This window comes from Culex pipiens, chromosome 2 (assembly GCF_016801865.2).
Source record: "Culex pipiens pallens isolate TS chromosome 2, TS_CPP_V2, whole genome shotgun sequence".
Lineage (NCBI taxonomy): Eukaryota > Metazoa > Arthropoda > Insecta > Diptera > Culicidae > Culex > Culex pipiens.
This window is the reverse complement of record NC_068938.1, coordinates 29,496,818-29,519,921: the sequence shown is the minus strand read 5'-3', so window position 1 is coordinate 29,519,921 and position 23,104 is coordinate 29,496,818. Positions and strand designations below refer to the sequence as shown.

The 23,104-nt window shown below is 37.4% G+C and overlaps 1 protein-coding gene across 1 annotated transcript; it reads left to right on the top strand.

Moving 5' to 3' along the window:
* Positions 1–434: 434 nt before the first annotated feature.
* Positions 435–22,951, top strand: LOC120421987 (protein phosphatase 1B-like). Its single transcript, XM_039585301.1, has 3 exons — positions 435–1,201; positions 15,284–16,253; positions 19,453–22,951. Exons 2-3 carry the CDS (start codon positions 15,468–15,470, stop codon positions 19,774–19,776), a joined length of 1,110 nt encoding a protein of 369 aa, XP_039441235.1. The 5' UTR covers positions 435–1,201; positions 15,284–15,467; the 3' UTR covers positions 19,777–22,951.
* The last annotated feature ends 153 nt before the right edge of the window (positions 22,952–23,104 follow it).

Here is a 23,104-nt window from a genome sequence, read left to right as displayed (position 1 = left end):
AGAGAACGACCCACCTTTGGTTTCAAAAATATTGTAATGACAAAGTTCGGTTCGATCCGCTAACTTCAGAGTAAATTGTCAAGAATTTTATTATTTTTATGTTGGATAAATCTAAAACAAAATTTTTGGTCTTTATAGGGTTGGGGTAACGCAAAATTTTAAATATGATTTAAATTTTTGATTGTGCAAATATTAATGTTCATAAAATTGTTGATATTTGAAACCCGAAACATATTGATAACGCAATGTTTTAATGTTTTGTAAAAGAATATTTTCCATGTTTTTACTTGCGCAACCTGCTGTCCTCTCCAAAACAAAACAATCCCCCTAATCAGTTTGGCATCCCTGCCCCTCATTTGTTTGTGTTTGTGACATCGCGACGGCGAGGAGGCGCCTTCTTTTTCGTTCGACTTTTCGACGACCGTCGTCGTCGTCGTTTGTCAGTTGCCATCAAAACGTCAGCCGCCCAACAAATCGCGGACGGATTATTTTGTGTGTGCGAAAATTTTTGCTGCTGCTCGGTTTCGGATGCGTTTGGGGTGGCTAAGGAAAAAAATCTCTCGGCAGGAAAAGTGGTTCCGCACGTCACGGGTTCCAAGGTGCACTTCCGGTTTGGGGGTGAGATTTGCTAGTTGGGAAAGGCAAGGTTGGTTTTTTCCGCAACCAACAAGAACACGGAACATTTTCGCCTGATAATCTCGTGCAGCGGGTCGGTTCTGGGACTTGTCAGACGAAGGGACGAAGTGACCAGCGGAGGAACGACGTACACCGTGTTTGTGTGTGCGTGTTTGCGCAAGAGAAAGAACTGCACGGAGGAAAAAGGAAGATAAAAGTGGACATCCTAGCTTCAAGAAGGCAGAGCTTGAATCCGAAACTTGCGGGGAATCGACGCCGCGTTTTGGTGGACTTGTTCTAGTACGCGATTTTCGGTGTTGAACCTCCGTGTTCCCTCCACGTTCCCCAACATTCTCTTGCTCACTCTGGCCCAGGTCTCCGTGGCCACTGCCTGCTTGCCATCGTCGCCGTGCCGTTGCCGTGCAAGTGTTTGCAAAGTTACGCGAAATATGTGCTGTTGAAAGGTACAAGAGAAGAGGCTCTCCTTCCTGATCCCGTGGTGTGGCAGCAGAGAAGAAAATCAACACTCGAAAACGGGAAGAATCTTCTGAGTGACCCAAGAGATCCCGTGGTTCCGGAGCGAAAGGTTAGTGGCCGCGAGGAGGACACACACAATGTGGTGGTGGTTTTTGTGGGCTGTTGTTTTTGGGGGGAACCATTTTGAAACGAGCTCGAGCGAAGCAAACAAAAAAAAATATCCTCTGCAAACGTCGATTCCTTCGCCGTCGATTGTGTGTTTGGGGCATCGATTCTTACTCCGGGAGTGGTGTCCATTGAAGAAAACAGCAAACCCCTCAGCGCTTCTGCGCGCCCCGGCCTGGGGTTTGTGTGTGTACCTTCGATGGGTTGTAAACAACAACTCTTTGGGTTCTTTCGACGATTAGTGGGAAAACTAGGCCAAATGAACCTTTTTGGGGATTGCATTTTGGGTTTTGATTGGGAAGGGAATAATTACATATTTGCAAATTTGCTGCACAGAGAGCGAGTGGTTTGTTTTTCTCCAGTATCAAAGTGAAGAGTGTGTGCAGTGGGTTGATTTATCGCCCTGGGAGGGTGACGAGAATGTTTTGTGCAATAATTCTGACGTCAACCTGCTTTCTTCAACAACGGTGGAGTGGTGACGAAAAAGCTAGGAAAAATATGCGTAATTTGGGAATGCGTGCATGTTTTGTTGAAAACTTTGTTTGATTATATTATTCTACCTTAAAATCTAGTTAAGTCAATCAAATCAAACAATTTTCTAAGACTCAAAAACATCAACTATCAACTATCCGGAAATTTACATTTGATCCATGGTATGCTTTTATTCAGAACTTCACTCTAAGTGCATATCAAATTTTAGTAATTTCCGGTTTGTACACCTACTTGCCCTGATAAAAATCTAGCTAACGAGATATCGTAGCCAAATAAAATAACAATTACAGAGTTTAAAATTTTGTGTAAGTTTAATTTTTGAACCACAGATCTGAAAAAAAACATTAAACCTAAGGAAAATTAATATATTATGAAAATGCCCTCAGAATATTTTGGGCTCCCATTTAAAATTAACACATAACCGACTCTTTTAGAACGAAAATGTTGATTTTTTAGAGCTCTAAATGTGCCCAGAACATTACTTTTCTCTAAAAATCATTTCTTAATTAAACAGATTTTTGATGGTTTGCCCAGATGCTTTGCGAGTTGCCTGGATTCGCAAGCCCAACAATTTTCTATAAAACAAAAATATTTATGAAAAGTTAGATTTTCCAAATCACCCTAATCGTGATCCACCCTTAATTTCATCCAAGCCAAAAGTTGCCTTTTCCCATTTACAACAACTCTTCTGAAGGAACTAAAGCGCAAGAAATGCACAATTTTAGGAAAATCTATTTCCACTTAATTTTGTGATCCTAACCAATGTGAATTGTTAGATAATAAAAAAATAATTATAAGAAAAATCTTAAAATAATCAGAATTGTGGCCAACTCCGTCGCATTGTCAATTCTCATTTAAAAAAATGACCAAACTCGATAAATATCCCACCATCGGAACATCCATGAGGGCACCGGCCATTACAGGTTGAGGCCAACTCTGTCGAAATGTCAATTTCCATGTCCATTATCAAAATTGGACCGAGCCACGTAGCCTAGTGGAAACGCTTCCGCCTAGTAAGCGGTAGATCGGGGTTCAAATCCCGGCTCGGACCAACACAACTGGTGATCTTTTCCCTTCTGGATTCGATTGCTTAGTAAAGGAAAGGTAGTGTATCGTCACAAACTGGACTTTATCACGACACCTTAGGAAGGCGACCTATGTGATGTTAGCATTAACCTTAACATGTTTGTAGAGAATACGGTTGATTGAATAGAAATTTTGAATCAGTAGGGGCAGGGGGGGCAGAATGGCCCGCCTAAGTAAAATGCGCCAAAAACCATAGGAAATCATGAAAACTTATGAATTCAGTGTAGTAGACTTATGCTTTGGGATGTTCCCTTCAATGTTATATACTTGGTTGATGAAATTTTTTAGCTTAAAACTGTTTTTGAGCCACTTAAAAAAAAAAGTTTTTTCGACTTTTTTCCAGGGTGCGGGGCAGAATGGGCCATCCTGCGGGGCAGAATGGACCACCTTAGAAAACAAGCCATTTTGTCTAATACAACGTTGAAGGGAGATAAGAAATGACTTAAGGTACCTTTCTAACATAGTTTCCATGAAGTTAGACCACTTTAATAAAAATAGTCACTTACCAAAACAAAGATTTTTAAAAATAGTGTTGATATGTTGAAAAAGGACACTATTTTTACTATTAATCATCAAAACAAATAAAAAATCAACTAATGTTGCATTAAACGTGATTTGTGAAGCTACCAGGAGTGAAATAATCCATTTAATCGAAATTTCATAACTTTTGATTGTTTTTATAAGGCAGGATAAGGGTGGTCCATTCTGCCCCCAAGTGGATTTTAATTTAACACTTCCACCACCAAGCCTCTAAATGATTTTAAGGTTCCGTTGTTGTGTGTATACCTTGGTAGTAACATCTAGTAACGTTATAAGCATTGAGCAAACTTTTTCAAACAATCCAACTTTTTAGAAAGCTTATTTTAAAACCTCGAAATAAACAACATTTGCGTAGTTTTGTCAATAAATTTACATTTTTGCTCAGAATTCCAAAAATAAAATGAATTTAAACGTCGTTTTCGGTATGGTGAAGTTATTTGACGTCCTTTATAAGACCCTTGCCTTACAATTAGTCTAAATCCATTCTAAAGCCCAAAACCAAGGGTGGCCCATTCTGCCCCCCTGGTCCATTCTGCCCCCCCTGCCCCTACTTCCCTCAGGAACTGGGAAAGATTTACTTTTTACTATTATCAAAATTAGTAACTTGTTGCGATGTGGACCTCTCCCCTAACAAAGACGTAGAATCTAAGTACCCTTAACACTCAAAAGGACAGTTTTTGACAGTTTGCCTGCATTTGTTTGCAGAAACGTCAGCTTGTATGATTTTAGCTTTGTTTGCGATTTTGGCAAACTGTCGGACACGAAAAAATCTAAATTTGTTTGTCTGATTGCCTCACGGTATGGCAAAATATTATATTTAGATCGCCGATTTTCACTTTCGCCGATAGAATACTTTTAATTGAACATATTCCTAATCAGGAGAGTGAAACACAATTTTCTATGTAAAAATCTCCCATGGGTCATGTCGATTTATAATATTTTGCTTCCGCCATATTGTGTGCCGTAGTGTGATAGCTCCTTAAGACTCAACCACACCTCTTGCTGCGATCTAAAAATTTGACAAAAATCATTTTTTCAACCAATTTTGAATCTTAAAAAAGCACTTTAAAGTTAAATCTTACTTGTTTTATTATGTCCAAGATTATGTTTTGAAACAGTTTGTTGAGGTTCGAAAACTAATGTTTAGGGTTTATATTAACAAGAATGGGAAAACAGTCAAAAACTCCAAAAAGTGTCTGGCAAATTTGATAAAACAGCTAATAGGCAAAAGCTTAACAAGTTTAATACATAAAACAATCCTGAACATGAATTAAGAAAAACAATAGAAGTAAAGTTTTTCTAGAACAAAAGTTGATCACAATGACCTCCTGGTTCGAAACCCAAATTTGGCGCTAAACTTTTATTTTACTGGATTGACACTAAATCAGAAACAGAGTCCTCTCTGGACAAAGTTTTTTTGTCAGCAACTAAAATAAAATTTGAAACAACGTATGATGCGTATGATTTTCCTTATACAATTTAAAATTCCATCAAAAACCGGTTCCGTGGCTTAATGGTTACGGCTTCTGCCTCACAAGCAGAAGGTTCAGGGATCAAATTTGAACTTTGAATATGAACAAAAACGAAAATGAATCAGGTGGGATTCGAACTCTCACACCTTTGGATTGGTGGTCTGGGACGCTAAGCAGTCGGCCATCAGAAGGTTTACACTCTAGCAGTGAACTGCCCCAGATCGCATAAATGTCCCATATGCATTTTCATCGGTTTCGAGTTATTGATGTTGTTTTGTTCAAAATTGTGTGCTCTTTCAAAAGAGCCTATAACATCCAGTACATTGTTTTAGAAATCAGGAGGAAATCCGCGAAAACTTTACACGTAGCCTTATGTATGGGACAAACTTTAAATGCGTTTTTCTCAGCTTGCTGTTTTTGCATATGGGACATTTATGCGAACATGGGTAGTGAAATGATCCGCATTGTTAAAACATGTTATCTTCTCATATTAAATACGCGCTGATCTCTGAATTGCCTGACGGTATTCGAAGTCTAAATATAGATCGAGTTTCCTTCAGATGCTTGCTTCTATGTTTAGGCGGGGCCAAACAATGCCCAGCGACCTCGGAATTGGACCGCAAGGAGCTCTGTCATTCTGAAACGGGTCGTTGGAAGCAGCGCGAGGGCTATCACCACCTAATACCCGGGATTGAGATAAGTTGTATCAGCATTCGGCATATACAAAGTCTGATCCAAACTATGCTTTCCCATAATATCGCTACCGGTTTGAAATTTCCAAAAATGTGTCCACGTTGTTTGCGGATAGCCCCAAGAAGTTGCAATAAGTTGGGGAGCGTTATTTTATTACGCAACGCAGTTAGACAACCTTCCCAAAAACCATGAAGATTTTCCCTTGTCCCCTTAAAAAGTGGAGCATCAACACTACTTTCTTCCGAATCCCTTTCCTTGTCCCTGATGCGCGGTGGATATGGACGGCTGTCATGGTGTTGGTGATCTGGTTCAGGTGGAGTTGGTTCTATTCCCAATTATCAATTTCTATAGGCAACTTGGGCTTAGACAATCATCACGTAACATGACGAAATCCAGACTGCAATCCGCTAAAATCACCGTCACCAAGCGAAGCGAAGCAACGCAGTTGGACATGACAAAAAGCTTTGTAAACTAATTTTGGATCAATAAAAAAAAAGAAAGGTGGTTAATTTCTCAAAACTTTTAAAGAGTCACAAGAAACCGGTCACATCAACAACCAACAATATTTTAAGTATGTCTAAATTTACCTACATGTCTTATCTTCATTATTTCATTGCTTTCATTCGTTTGCTTAAATTTTAAACAATTCTTAACAGATTTAAATTTATTTTACAGCGAACATTTAAAAAAATATTGAAAGTAAAGAATTTTATAAATTTATGTTTCAAGTAGTCCTATAAGCTATTGTTCATGCTCAGTAAAAATAAACTCAAAGAAATGTCCCATTAAGTTAAGCTAATGTCAACAAAATATCATTTAATATCTTTCCTCAATCGCTCCAAAAAGAGTTCTAGAGTCTTTTTTTTTTAAGTTTCAAGTTTTGCTTTTTGGGTGTTTGAGGAATCGCATTGAGTCAGGGGTGTTCTGGACCACCCAAAATTCAAAAATTTGATATTTCGTTTATAGGACCTTTTAAAAAAACTCCAGAATTTTTCGTGTGTTGTTGTGTTTGAAAAAATTAGCAATTTTAATGTTGTACTACGTTAAAACTGTGTAACAAATTTGCTTAAATTTACGCGATCGTACAAATAAGTCACATGCATGTCGTGAACCTACACGACAAATCTCTTGCCAATCGCATGTTACGGTCATCGCTCTAACCCTACATACCACATGACTTAAAACACACCCGCGGTTCTCTCAAATCCACCGACTTTGAGAACTGCAACGTGTGCGACTCACGCTCACGAACGAAATTGGCCGCGCAATCATTTCTCGCGGTAATTAGCTTACAAGCCAAGCCAGGCAGTCAGAGTACAGCGTCAAAACAAGTCGTTTCTCGTCAAACTCGACACGGTGTCAACAAGTGGTCCTCCGTTTTCAGCGAGCCGAGTTTGAGCCGCGAGTGTGTATTTTCAAGCAATTTAATGTTTAAGGACACCCTCCAAGCCAAGCATCGACCCATTAGCTGCGGGTGCGTTATGCGTCGTCCAATGAGGAGGGGGTTTGTGCTGACTCAGGGGAATCTTCCACGAAGGAATTTCACAACTATTCAAAATATGAAGACCACGACCAGCACCAACACTGCTCTCTCTCCGTTTATCCTTGGGGCACGAGGAGGATTGGCGCCTTTCTGGTGACCAACCTCCGACCACAGAGGAGAAACCTTAAACGTAATTTACCCATTATTCATTCGCGTTTTTTCATTCATCCGACAAAGGACTCTTTGGTGTTGGCCCTCTTCGAATACTCTTTTTCTCGCTGGCGCAAACTATGAATGAATCGTGTGACCAACGGGTAAAGTGTGTGCTTGTGTGAGGATTTCGAGTGAACGAAAATACACAAAACATCTTGTGACGACGACGCGCCGCGACGATGCCAAAAAGAACCGTCGACTGGGCCGTCGTGTTTCCTGATCTTGACACTGCAGGGCTGGTTGATTCACAATTTTAAAAGCTGCAGTGTCGACTGCAGGATGGCAACCTAAGAAGTTGTTTAAAAAAATAAAATTTATTATTTCTTGGGGCTTAAAACATTATTTGGTCGATGCAAATACTTATAAAATTTAGAATCATTTATTCCCGTTTAATGTGAAATGGGACGCCAGTTCTTGTATTTTTTTAAATACTTCAAAATCAATTTTTAAACTCTACAGATTGCTTATTATTGGCCTAATAAGCGTCTGCGAAAAAAACAGATGTTCGTAATTTACGACATTTTCCTTGAAGGTGCTTCCAAAAACTCGAGTCTTGGAGTCAACATGGCGCTGCCTTCCCGTTTCACCTTTATGTAAGAGAATTCCGAAATTGCCAAATTTCTTTTATCCGTGTAATGTTAAAACTCAAATTATCTCGCTTGACTATAAATTTGACTTTAGATAATGAACAATGCGAAATAATATGATTTAAGCCAAATTATATACCACCCATTAAAAATCTGTTTTTTTTTAAGGAAGTTGAGAAAATTTCACATAAGTTCCACTGTTAAACATTTAAACCCTGATCAATGTTTTCCAAAAAATCATCGATTGAAAATTGAGGGAAAACTCATTTTTGGTTATTTTCATTCTTTGCAAGGATATATCTCAACAACCAAAGGTCAGGTAAAAAATGTCCATAAAAGCAAATTGTATAGAATTTTCTCAGTTCTTCGAATATATTTTTTAGACAAGGATGGAGCCTTTTTTTACTTAAAAAATCAATTTTGTTTATTAATTTAACCTAAAATTGACTATAATTAAAAACGGTGCACTATGTCGAAATTTTCAGTAGTACTTTTCTATTTAGAGTTCAATTTAACATTTAAAACATGATTTTTTAGAATTCTTTTGTGTGCATTTCAAAACTTTAAAAAAAACACAATTTTCTCAATCATAACTAGGCCTAAAACAATACATCCGTCATACCCTATAACTCCAAATTTGGTAATTTTTGTCTACTAAAACATAAAAAATTACAAAATTTTAAGGACATAAACTGCCCCTGACCGCATAAATGTCCCATATGCTTTTACTAAAAATATATTTTTTCAAAATGTAGTAAGTTTTAAAGTAACACTCAAAATTGTTCACAAAACACCGTATTTTTTCGAAAGTACTGCAATTTTCATAATTTGCAATTTGGATATCAAACGAAGCGAACTTTGGTATGCTTTTTCACTTTATTAGAGTTTTATTAAACTAAAATTTTCACAAAATACCGTATTTTTTCGAAAATTCTCAAATTATCAAAATTTGCAATATGGATATCTTTTTCCCACTATGGGTTTGCTTTTTCCCACTAAGAGAGTTTTATTTTTTGAAATGCTAAACTTTTCACAAAAACCGTATTTTTCGAAATCACTCAAATTTTTAAAATTTGCAATGCAAATGACGCAAAATTTTGTATGATAGCCACTAGCGTGCACAGGGTGGGGCAACATGGGGCAACTGCCCCACCATCCTCAGAAATTTGTTCTAAATTTGGTCAGGGGGTGTCCACAAATGACGTATTGGTGTGAATCTTGGTGTGAAAAAGCAAACCAAATTTCGCTGCGTTTGATAACCATATTGCAAATTATGAATATTTGAGTACTTTCGAAATAATACTTTAATTTGTGAAAATTGAAGTATTTAAAAAAACTCAAATAAATTGAAAAAGCATATGAAGCATATAAATTAATTAATCGATTTTAGAAAGATTTTCAAAATGTGATATTGTCCATTATTGGCGATAAGATTATCGCCGATAGAAAAAATGCGTTATCGTCAGACAATAATATTATCAACAATAATTTTATCGATTAACAACCCTAAAACAACCATTGTTTTTTTTTTTTCTAGAAATCAGGAAGAAATCCAGTTTTTTCGCGAAACTTAACACGTAGTCTTATGAGCATGAGCATGAGCATGGTTGACTGCCAATGAGCTGCTACTCCGTTATTGACAGATCAGCTGAAGTTAAACAATGAATCAAAAATGATCAGTGGGAGCCAACCATCCGTTCACTGTTTAACCTCTGAAGATCCTTGCTTTATTAGTCAATACCGGCGCCCTCCCAAGAAGCCTGCAGTTCAACGAAAGGGAGGAATGTTAGTCCAATAGTTGAAGTTGCAGACTCATCAAGCACACAGTTTTTCGCTATATACTTGTTGATACCGCTTGAGACCGTTGAATCCACAGCATCTCCTTCAAGCATCACATGATTATTATTTTTTTGGGTTAGTAGGATAAGGTATTGGCTTTTCGATGCCTCCCGAGCTACGATGCTATGGGGAGGACTTTCATAACAAACCCGTCGGCGAGCCTTCCGAGCAACGATGCTATGGGAAGGTCTTTCTGGTTAACAAACAAAGTCACTCACACACAATTATTTCACTCCACTATTAATTAATCCAAAATGTCAGTGCGTCTTTCGATCATTATATAGAAATGGCTTGTTCACCATAAAAAAAATAAAACCTTATTCGAAAAAAAATATACACAATTTACCCGACGCCGTGCCTTCCGATCAACGATGATATAGGAAGGGCTTTGAAAATCACAAAACAATTAATTAAGATCACAAAAAAAAATCACAAAAAACACCAATTACTCAACGAAAATAACGCTCAAGACACAAACTATTCAGTAAGTCATGTTATTATTCGATTACCACAATCACTCACCCCATACGAATAGCGACACAAAAGCACACCAAAAAATTAACCTGAATAATCACGATTTCGCGTCCCCACTTCCAGCGCACCAATGATGCTATTATTCGATTACCACAATCACTCACTCCATACGAATAGCGACACAAAAGCACACCAAAAAATTAACCTGAATAATCACGACTTCGCGTCCCCACTTCCAGCGCACCAATCTAACACGTAGTCTTATGTATGGGACAAACTTCAATTGCGTTTTTCTCAGATTGCTGTTTTTGCATATGGGACATTTATGCGGACAGGAGCAGTAAAGTTAGTCAAGATCGAGTTGTTGTGATAAAAAGTTATTTAGTATAATGGTTTTTTTTATTTAGAGTGTAGGTACTTTTTTCTGAACAGTCCAAATTATAACTATAACTTTGCCGAAGACATCAAATCGATCAGAAAAAGCTTTATCGAGGTACAGATTTTCGATTGTTTTCATAGCACTTTTCTGTGGGCAGCCCCCAAATTTTAATGAAGACTTGTATTAAGAAACTAATGATCCAAAATGGTTTATTTGGTATCGATGGGCAAAGTGTCATGCAAATAAAAAAATACAATGAAATTTCGATTTTCGAAATCCAGATGCAAATTCAAATTTGCAATCAAAACTCCACGTATTTTTCGAAAATTGTTATTTTTTTTTGCAATTTTGAAAATATTTTTAACAGAAGAATGAACCCTGTACAAAAGTTTTTTAGAAAATCTGGAAAAAAATCCTACATTTCTCCCTTTAAAAGCTTGAATTTTGTGAAAAATTAGTTTTTCTCAGTGTCATCTAATAAGCCCTCATTTTTCAACTAGCGATATCTCGGTATTATTGGTTCGATTGTTGTTGTTGATGTGAAAATTCTAAACTTTTGTGAAATTGTCTGCTCTTTTCTATACAAATAATTTTAGTATCAAGTGTCATTTTCTTATTTTGGGCTAGAATGTTAAGTCGTTAAATTATTTTATTGCAGGTCTAGAGTTTTTTTTTTTTTTGTAAAGGTCCTATAAACATATGAAACACAATAGCTTATAGGACCACTTAAAAAAATCTGGATGTATGCTTTCCTTTATAGAGTTTTTTTTGAATTACCCAAACCCTTAAACCAAGAATAAGTAGACACCCTGTCCAACCGCCACTGCAGCAGTGCAACGCTGGCGTCGCGATTTTGTGATGATGGCATCGATTCAGTCAGTGCCTCATCGTCTCGTGTGTACTGTTGTGACAGGGTCGAGATTGTTTCTGCCACGGTTTCCCACTTCCTGATGAGTAAATTCATTCGCACCACGCGTATACCAACTGAGAAAAATCATCTGGCTTCACTTATGCTTGGAAAGTGTTTGATTTCATCAGATTTTCAGGGGTTAAAAATAAGAATTACTCAAAGCAAGATGATTCTTGGCGGTAACAATTTAATGTTTCTTTTTTAAACATAATCCAACGTATGACTCAAACATAATGAAAATCTTCTGTGAACAATTAGTTTAGTCATGTTAAATGAAAAGATACCTCCTCACGACTTTGTTTACATATTTATCATAGGGAGTGAGCTAATAATCGTGCGTAATTCTTATTTCGTGTAAACCTGGCTGATGCACTGATCGTGTAATCTTGTTTTCGATGCCAAATTACGGGCGGAAAACGTGTGCGAACGCGCGCGATGTTCACAGTACAGCAACGCATCATCGCCGTCGTCGTCAGGATAGCGTTTTTCGACCTTTCAGCAGTTTAATTGGATTAGTAGTTTGAAGTGAGTGTGACCGGTTCAGCGCAGTTGAGTGAGTAGGCGGAGGTGATTCCCAATTCGAGTAATTGTTAGGTATTTCATACTGTTGTTGTTGTTGTTGCTGTTGTTTGAAATAAAACATTACAATATTTTTAGAGGGACAAGCTTACAATATTTAAAATATTAACATTCCAACGCCCAATCAATCATTCAAATTTGACTAAAATGAGGTCGCAGAGTTCAAATTTGATGTTTAAAATAAAAAAGAAACACAAAACATTTTTTTTCGTGATTCGATTAGCCGAAGTCTCATACAAACCTTCGGATAATCGAAACTTTGGATAATCGAGTCTGGATTGCATAAAAAATAAAATTTCTTTAATTTATTTTTATTTATTTTTATTTTTATCAAAATTGAAATAAAGCAAAACAAAATGTGGATTTAATTTGATAACCAAGATGATTCTCAAATTATACCGATTTTTTTACTAAAAATATAAAGATGTAAACAACAAGCCATAGTCTCAACGTTTGAATGAAAAAAATGTTTTAAAATGCATTTTACACTTCAGTTGTTTTGCAATCATTAGTTTTCAAAAAATGTAAGATTTGATGAAAACACAATTTTTTGCGAAAATGCGGAAATTTTCAAAAATTCAAAATATTTTTCAATAAATCCAAACACATTTAAAAATTATTCTTAACACAGGGGAATGCATTCAAAAAGGATTTTTGCTGGTTGCACTTAAATTTGCATTAAAATTTTGAAGATTTTTTTCAACATTTGAATGAAAAAAGTTTTTTAGAATGCTTTATACAACTGTCCAGTTGTTTTGCAATCATTAATTTCCATAACATCGAATTATTCACGAATATTATATTTTTTGCGAAAAAAAAAGTATTTGTGATCGGAATTTCATAAAAATTCTAAATATGTTTAATCCAGTCCAAAAAAGCTTAACCATAGGTTTTTTGCAGAAAAGTGTTTTTTAGATTGTTTTCAGTTGATTATACTTCTATTTTCATAAAAATTTTGAAGTTTTTAAAAAATATATTGAAAAGGGGGGAGAGGGGAGGGGGCGAATCGACCGAAGTAATTTTTTTACGAAGCCTTCGGATAATCGAGTCTGGACTGTATATTAAAAAAAATACAACATTGATTTTAAATTTTTTGATATTTTAAAATACTAGGCCACTAACATTTTATGTTATTTATAACAAGTTTCGTTATTCACCGTTATGATTTTGTTGTTATTGGATTGTTATTGTAATAACAGACTAAAAACATTTTGAGTTATTCTTCGAACAAATCTTTGTTATTCTTTTTTGTGATTTTAACAACTAATCCGATCATCCCAATAACAGTTGGAGTTATTTTTCCATAAAAAAAATGTTATTCCCAAGTTGTTTTGACTTTCAACCAATATCAGACTAATAACAAATTTTGTTATGATAACATAAACTGTTATTAAACTCTTATGCAAAAATGGATTTGCAAGAATATTTTATAACACTTTTTGTTATTTTAACAGTGTTTGTTATTGAAATGGCATGAATTTGTTTTATTACCGTCAATTTGAAATGCATTTTCCTGCATTTATAATCATATTTAGCATGTTTGGGTTTACTTACTTTTTTAATATTTTGTATTTCACAAAAAACAACGTACAGTACCGCAATTAGTTATTTTCCTAAAAACTTGTTTTCGTCAGTTTCTTGATATTTTTAGATGATTGCAAATAGCTGGGCTGGTGTGAAATGTCTTTTAAATAACTTTTTTTCGTCTAAATATTGAAGATGTGGCTTGAATTTTCAATTTTTATATTTTTTTTTTATTGTCAATTGACATTTCGACAAGGATGGTCTCGATTATGATTTTTAAGATTTTTCTTAAGTGAACTGTTTGTTACTATAAACTTAAAATGTTCTTCATCATTACGGTCATGTATGTTACATAACCTACACCCTACATCGTTTTTCATGCATTATCGTTATATTTACCTAAAAATTGACATAGGGCATGGGACCAATTTTTATTTTATGTAAGAATCGTTTGTAGTCTAAGAATTCATGCATATTTTTTTTATCGCGTTTCATATCTATTTGAAATTTTCAACCCATAATGTCTATCCATACAATTAACTAACGTTTACTCAATTCAGCTTAAATTAAATTCAATTGGTTTTTGTGAAACCTAACCTCCTTCGGGAAACCTCGGGGCGACTTCGTCAAGTGCAAGAGAGCCAATAAGTAGTATGAACGCCAGCCGACAAAGGTTGGCGCTGGAAAGGGTGTTTTATTTAGTTGTCGCCTTTCCAGACTTGGCCACCGTGGCCATCGTCATCGTTGTTGCGGTCAATGAGTGCCTTGGACAGTAGTTGCTAGAACTAAGGGAAGAGGAGCGTGCTAACACTTGGCTATAGCGATATATTGAGTATAGATACCAGGAAAATAGAAACACCGGCGGCTGCGAAGAGGAAAAGTGTTATGTTTTGTTTATAATCGCATACTCGCCGTGGCGTCCCTAAAAATAGAGAGACGATTGGCTCTTCTTCTCGATAGACCGACCCGATTACGTTTCTATCACGATGACGACGAGGACGAGGAAGAGGGTGTGTTGGAGGTATGCTAAGCCGGTAATTGCATAAGTGTCGATGAGGAGAAACATGACGCCCGTTCGAAGGCAGGCTATTTTGAAGGTATTCCCGATGACCTATCCGGTTCCGTGGCGTGACTGACCGACGTGGTGGCGTCTCTTTATAGGACAAGGACGCACTGTTTTTGTTTTCGTTGGAAGGATATTCGATACAGAGCCTGCTGCGATAATCACTCATAATCTTGTTCCAGTTCACGCTGGCGGATGGCGTGCGTTTGTGGACCTTGGTTCAAGGACGCTCCCCCGTGACATGCAACGGGGTTTTTATTGATTAGGTGCCGACAGGCAGTCTTCATGACTCGTTAATCGCGGGTTGCATTATTTATAACCGCATTCAGTACTGTTTTAAAATAAACTTACATGCTGGAAATACCTCCGAGTTAAGTTTGAACTATTTCATTGATTTAGCATCTATGATGTACTTACAACGAGAGCTAGAGATCATCAACCGAGTAACACCAGCAAAAGCCAGCGTTTCGATATCAGCGTTTGTGGTTTGTTGTGCTACCGACCGCTGAGGTCATCTCTATTTTGTTTGCTTCCCGCGGCCACAGCTGTTGCTGGTTCTCTGTGATACCATGAAAAAATAAGGGGGGTTGTTCAGTCGGTGGATTAATGGGAGCTCCGCGTCTTATCAAATTGCCCACGAATTTTAAAATGGTTTTCTTTCTTTCTTCTCTCCTGATTACGACTCGTTCCAGATTAGGAGCACCTCCTCGACGCACAGTTGAACGGACAGGTGAATACGCGAGTCTCGAGGCGCAGCTGAAGTTCAATGTTGACCTGGTGAACGCGTGAAACCACCAACAACACCAGGATAGCAGCAGCAGCAGCATCGAAAGCGTGAGAGTTTGAAGAAACGACGACGAAACCGACCCAGCCGAGATGGGTGCGTTCCTGGAGAAACCGATGACGGCCAAGCACAACGAGCACGGCGAAGGAAACGGGCTGCGTTACGGCGTGGGTTCGATGCAGGGATGGCGCTGCGAGATGGAGGACGCACACTACGCCAAAACCGGCCTCGGCGAAGCCCTCGAGGATTGGAACTACTTTGCGGTGTTTGACGGGCACGCCGGCCACAAGGTCGCGGACCATTGCGCCAAGAATCTGCTGCAGTCGATCATCCGGACACAGGAATTTAGCAATAACGATATTACGCGAGGTATTCACGCCGGCTTCCTCAAGCTGGACCAAACGATGCGGGACATTCCGGAGCTGGCATCCGGGGCGGACAAGTCCGGCACGACCGCGGTCTGTGTGTTCATCTCGACGCGGCACGTCTACATTGCCAACTGCGGTGACTCGCGGGCCGTCCTCTGTCGCAACGGACAGCCGCTGTTCTCGACCCAGGACCACAAACCGATCCTGCCGGGCGAGAAGCAACGCATCCAGAACGCCGGCGGTTCCGTCATGATCCAGAGGGTGAACGGCAGCCTGGCCGTGTCGCGAGCACTCGGCGATTACGACTTTAAAAACTCCAAGGATTTGGGCCAGTGCGAGCAGCTGGTGTCGCCGGAGCCGGAAATCTTCTGCCAGGACCGGGACCCGGCCGACGAGTTTCTGGTGCTGGCCTGCGACGGCGTGTGGGACGTAATGAGCAATGCCAACCTTTGCCAGTTTGTGCACAGTCGGATGCTGATCTCGGACAACCTGGAGGACATTGCGAATCAGGTGAGCTTTGGTGTGAACGTCCTGTTTAGATTCTTATGTAGAGATTGTGGTTTGAGTAAGATTCCAATTTTCTTCGTTTTCGCAAATCGCAATTTTGCATTAGTTTTTTCATCAAAAGTCTTCATACTATTTACTAGGTACTAGGTCATACTAAATGGTATGCGATTATTCGAAAAAAATGTCTTGAGAAAGAATTTTCTGATCGATTTTGTGTCTTCGGCAAAGTTGTATAAAATGACTACAGTCCAGACTCGATTATCCGAAGCCTCGATTATCCAAAGGTTTATATGGGACTTCGGATAATCGAATCACGGACAAAAACAATATTTTTTTCGTATTTATTTTAATACATCAAATTCGAGTTCTGCGACCCGATTTTGATCAAAATTGAATGGTTGATTGTCTATTAAGAAAAAATTTTTTTTTTCGATATTTCATCACCGCCATCTTGGATTTCATAATTCTAAATCACTTTAGAGTAGTTTAGAGGCCATATTTAAGCTCAACAATCAAAAATAAGACATCGAAAAAAATATTGTGATTCAATTATCCGAAGTTTTGATTATCCGAAGTGAAATTTTCCAAGGCCTTCGGATAATCGAGTCTAGACGGTGGTCTTTTCGGAAAAAATAGATACACGGAAAAAATCAAAATTTTTGGACGATTTATTTTACTGAATGTTGAATTTCCAAAATACGTATTCTTAAATTTTCGAGATTATTATAATATTTTTAAGGTGAAGCCGTTGATCATTTTTAAAGAAAATTGATCATCACTCTAAAATGCTCTGTATTGAATTCAATTTAACGAATTCCTGCACCAAAATGAATCAGCATGTGCCGGTTGTTGCCTTCTTAAAGCCACTGAAGGAATTTTTGATCTAATATTGTGCTTCGAAATTTATATAATTTTGTGGTACAGTCATTGACGTTCTAGTTGGCAATCATTGATTAATGATGATTTCCATAACTTTGCAAGGAATGGGATAATCGTTACAAAAAAGAATCAGCATGTGTAGCTGTGTAGGGCACTATTCTTGTAGAACTGGTAGAAGGAATTTTGTCAAAATATTGATAGCGACGCAAAATTTATATCTTTGAACGAAAAATCATGGCAATGATGGAAATCTTCACGAGGGTCTACAAAATGCATCTTTTCGTGCTAAATCTCAAAAAGGGGTTAAATCAAGTACTGTAGATAGAAAAGAAATTTAAAAAATCATAAAATGAAAAAATCATTGGGAGTCGATTGCGGGTGGTGAGGCCACACGGTTGCCTTAAGAAATATTCGTGTCTTGGGCGTCATTGTTGTTGAGTGGTTGGTGTTTTTTTTTAAATTATTTTTTTCTGATTTTAAAAGCCCTTCTTATATCATCGTTGATCGGAAGGCACGGCATCGTGTAGATTGTGCATTAGTTTTAGGTTAGTTGGTGACACGCTGACATTTTGAATCGTCGAGCTAATAGTAGAGCAAATTTTCATTTATTATTTATTGATAAACTGTGACCTTCCCATAGCATCGTTGCTCGGGAGGCATCGACTAACCAAAAAAAATATTATTCCCGGTGTCGACAGGTATATAGCAAGCAGCTTGGGAGGGCGCCTATATTGACAAATAAATTAGGGATCCTCAGAGGTTGAACAGTGAACGATGGTTGGCTCATTTTTGATTCATTGTTTAAATTCAGCTGATCTGTTAACATCGAAGTAGTTATAAGAGTAGCTCATTGGCAGTCAACGATGCCTAATGCTCATATTTTTTGGACATTTGATTTTTTTAAAAATATTTTTAAAGAGCTGAAAAAAATCCTACAATTCTCTCTCTTAGACTTTGAAAATTTGACAATTAGTTTCTAAGATACTATTGATTCAATTTCCAATGTAAAAAAAATTGAACTAAAAAAAAAATTTAAAAAAGTTCTAATCAAAACTTTTTTCTTTGCCAAAGACACCAGATCTAATAGAAAATTCCTTCTCAATAGACAGAATTTCATACATTTACATAATCATTTTGTATGACCAGCCCCCTAAATTGTATGGAGACTTGTATGAAAAAAAAAATGATGCGGAAAGACTTCTTTTGCCAATTTGACTTGAATATAAATTACAGCTTACATAAAGTGTTCTTCACTATTTCAAAGTAATGAATAGCTCAAATAATAATGAGCAAGCTACTTTCTATTACTCCTGTATCTGAAAAAATCTCGGAAATTTTTGGTTGAATTTTTAATTAAAAAAAAATTAACTTTAACAAACCGTCATTAGGGGTGACATTGGGTCTGGTTGGTGTCATACAAATTTCCTCATTTTTGTATGACCCAATCTCACTCATGATGACGGTAGTCAAAAAATATAAAGTGTTGGAAATTATTTTAGCCTATCAAAAATATATAAAAACATTAAAAAATCGAAGGTTGTGCTTGAACCTTCAAATTAAAGCAAAAATTATAACAAAAATTAAATTTATGCTGCTATCGAAAATTAGCAAAACATCAATGAATTTTCGAAAATATTTTTTCCTTAAATTATATTATTTTTTGATCTGCGGTCCAAAAATTCAAAATCTGCTGAAAGCTTAAATTTCCCTATTAAAAATGCAAAAATACGCGTTTTACAATGTATTTTAAGTAGTTTACAATCAATTGTTCAAGTTTTTTCAATGAGAATTTTCATTTTCCGCAATAATATTTTTTTTGTCCCTATTTTTGGAGGCATTCTTGAAGGGGCCAAAACCTTAAATTAAAATGTTTAATGGCCTAATATTTAAAAAGATATTTGAGATTCTTAAAAATAAAGCAATACTTTAATCGAACACAAGCGCAGCCAATCTGAAAGGTTCCGCTTTAAGTTCTTTCTTGTCAATATTAATGATGGTAGTACGTTCGAGTATCCCCGAGCTGCATTACACTTATTAAAGTAGCCAGGTTACAGCTTTGCATTAACCGGAGAGAGAATTCTGTGAACGAATCGCTTTTCGCAGAATCTACAGGGGAGGAAGGATGCGTGGACATACCGTACCAAACGCTTCGGGATCATTGATAATGGTGTGTAATGTATAGTGTATAAGCTTCAAATGTATTGTATAGTATTGGTAAATGAATATATAAATTTGCACTTTTTTTATTTATTGACCCCTCGATTATTTTGGTTCGTCATTGCTGGTACTTTCTTATTAAACATGTTTCTAATGTTATCCACAGGTGATCGACACGTGCCTGCACAAGGGCAGCCGCGACAACATGAGCATCATCATCATTGCATTCCCGGGCGCGCCCGAACCCAACGAGGAGGCCGCCAAGCGCGAGGAAAAGCTGGAGGCCACCCTGCGCAAGCGGGTCGACGAGATCGTCACCGAGATGGGCACGGCCGTCGAGTACGGGCTGCTGCTGAAGCGGCTCAGCGAGGAACACATTCCGGACCTGCCGCCGGGCGGTGGCCTCGACGCCAAGTGCTCCTTCGTGTCCAAGGTGTTCAAGGAGCTGTGCCCGAAGCTGGCGGACTCGTGCGAGGTGGGCAGCTATTGAGGCCGTGGCCGTGGCGGCGGCTCCAGCTCCAGCAGCAGGCAACGGTTCTGGGCGGCCCGCGCAGATGCCGAAGCGCGGCTTGCCCGGCTCAGACAGGAACAGCGCGAGGATGATGAGTTTTTAGCGGAAATAACCAGAGATCATATTCATGTATAGGAGAGGCGGGAGTGTGAGAGAAAGAGAGAGCGAGAGCGATTGTGTATCGGGGAAAAGCGCGGGATTCACACAGCTATTTAAGAGTATAATATTATTATTAAAAGCAGAAAGAAACAAAACAAAACATAATCAGAGACAGAGTTTTTAAGTTTATTTTTTGTCATTCGAGGTTAAGATTCGGTTTCCAGTTAGTTTTTCGTTGTATTGAAAGAGAGGGGCGACTCGTTAGAATCACGGTGTAAAAAGTTTACTAGTACTAAGGAAAGGTTTAGAAAAAAACTGCAGAAAAAAAAAACATTATAACAAAAAAAAATAATCATTCAATAAATTTGTAAGGTAATGTGCAGCAAAATAATGTCGGTGTCAATGGTTAGCAAAGTGCGGAATGCGGGCAAAAGTCAGTGCGAAGCACTGAATTTGATTGCAAGGGGCTAAAAGAGGCAATTTTGTTGAGGTTTTCCTTTTCGAAATTTCTACACTATTAAATCGTAACGGCGACAAATTACTTCGTTTGTATTTTCTCATACAGTAAAAAGAAAAGTTGTGCCAAATTAGCTGTAGGAGAGCACAATTGCCAACGCTTTCCACACGTGTAACATTCATCTAAAGCTGAATTTTGTCGGCACTTTTAATCACAATCTCGAAAAACTGCCTTTTCCAGTCTCTTGCAAACTGATTTAGCTTCCGTTCAAAGGGGTTTGAGAAGGAAACAGAACGGAAAATAGCTTCAAACAAGCTTAACCGTTTGGCAGAGGTATAAAAATATAGTTGAAACTCGCCAGCGTTCGAAACATGCTTTGAAAATATAAAGGAAACAGTTTGTTTCAGCATTATTGGAAAACCCTCGTTGAATAATGGATCATATCGCAGTTCAGGATGAAGTGCTCAACTCGAGTTCAGCATGCATCTTGGGAAACTTCATCATGAACTCTACTTTGGATACAGTTTTTCGTACTGAACTGCTTCTTTACTAGATTTCAGTGTAAATTTCAAAAATCATAGCTCGAAACTTCATCGCGAACACAAGTGTCTGTGCAGGTGAGTGTTTTATAACGGGTGTCGGACATTTCGCCGAAGTTCGTTTTGCCAAACATTTTGTCAAATGTGACTTTTCGCCGATAACAATGCAGAAAAGCACTTTAGTTCGGCATTTTTTTTGAGCAAATTCACTCCAAAGTGAGACTTTGGGTTTTGATTGTACTACTGAATTACAGTATTGTTTCAATACTGTAATTCAGTGTGAATTTTATTCCCAATACTTTACATTTCATCCCGAACACAGATATTTGTCGAATAAAAGTTCAACTAGAAAACAATCTGATCATACTAAAATTCACGATGAAGTGCTCTGCCGCTCGAAGCAAGTCCGTCTCATATGTAATTTTGTCAATTTTGAGTTGATGATGCGGTTTGGTACAAAATCATGTGAACCATCAGAAAAACCAATAAAATTTAGAACTTTGTTCCAGAAAACCGTAGAAAATCCACTTTTTCGAAAATTCCTAACACGCAGCCTTATGGGCGGAACAAATTTGACTTGCGTTTTTCTCGGCTTGCTGTTTTCACATATGGGACGGACTCGATTAGAGCGGCAGTGCTGTACTCGAATTCAGCATGAATGTTTAGAGAGTTCGAAACGAACTCTACTTTTTCTGCTGTTTTTCGGTTTCAAATGCTTCTATAAGAGATTCCAGTGTGAATTTGATTGCCGAAACTAAAAATTTCATCGCGAATTCAAGTATTCCTGAATTCTTTATTTTTTTATGAAGAATGTTTCGAACACGGTGCGAGCGAACAAATTGAACTTCTTTTGTAACAACGCTTCAAACCACCACGTAGAAACAATGCCGCCATAAGCCATTAAGAGAGAAAAAAAAACAATACAAAAAAACATACCATTAGCTTGTTGTTACATACCAAACTTTACGAAATAAGTGAACCCAGGGTGAGCAGCAAGAATAAAAAAAGAATCATTCTCACATAAAACAATACAACAACATTCACAAACGAACACAAAAGACAACAACATGGAAAAAAGGTGAAATAAAAAAAAACTTGTGTAGACAAAAACAGAGCGTGTTAAATGCTTCAAAACTCGTTGGATCGTCGTCGGTTAAACACGGATTTACCGGTTAAGCTTAACAAATGGAAAACAAGGGATTTGACGCGGATTTGCGTGGCGCATGTGCGTGTGTGTTGGTGGGATATTTTAACAACTAGTAGTTGAGATCAGGAGCGACTCTGAGTGTACGTGTAGTTATGGTTTCTTTTCGAAAGTTTGGAGAATTTTGCCAGATTGGGCAATGGGGAACCTATTAGGTTGAGCCACCTTTCATCGGTTGCAACATTAACGAACATTAAAAGTAAAGAATAAACAAAAATAGGTTTAGTTTTCACTTCGAGTCCTTTTGTTGTTAGGTTTAGTTGATCTTTTTAGAATTAGTTCGATTTACTTAAAACAAAACAAAACGTGGCCGATTTTACTGGCAAACAAAAAAAATCAGCTCTTCATACTTACATTGAATTGAAAGGACGAGAAACGAGAAAAGAGTTGTTTGCTGACTAAGAGAAGAAAAAATGGGAAGTTAGTTGGTAGAATCGTGCGCTTGAGAATATCTTCTACACTCCATAGAGTAATTTGAGTTTAAAAAAATATACCTATAGTAGCAAGGAAACAGAAAAAAAAAACTTGTTCGATTTGAACGGAGAGAAACACATCCAAACAAACAAAAAAGAAAATTTAAAAACAAAAGAGAGAAAGAAGTTATGGGGAGACATTTTTGATGATGAAAGCCATGCTCACGCAGGAAGCAAACTAACGTGAAGAAGTAGAAGGCAAGTGGCAGCACGATACTGAAGGAAATAAAGAATACGCGATTATTGAACAATACCATTTCCAATATCGAGAAGAAAGAAAGTAAAAAAAAAACAAATATATAAGAACCTTGGTATTTATTATTGAAAACCACAAACTTGTAAATGGACAAACAGAACAAATAGAGTTGGTGTTTTATTACTAGTTTGGAGTGTTTTATTTTATGGATTGATGACAGAATTATTTCTTCGAAAAGACTCAAAAAATTAATGAAATTGCTTTTAATAACATTTCCGAAACATCTGATCAACTAAAAAACAATACAAATACGACCGAATTTTCTGTATTCATTCAAAA

What these genes read in the sequence shown, in the direction of transcription:
- LOC120421987 (XM_039585301.1), top strand. Translation starts at nt 15,468, where the DNA reads ATGGGTGCGTTCCTGGAGAAACCGATGACGGCCAAGCACAACGAGCAC. An exon ending in TGGAGGACATTGCGAATCAG is followed by an intron (nt 16,254 to 19,452) that starts GTGAGCTTTGGT and finishes TGTTATCCACAG; the next exon opens with GTGATCGACACGTGCCTGCA.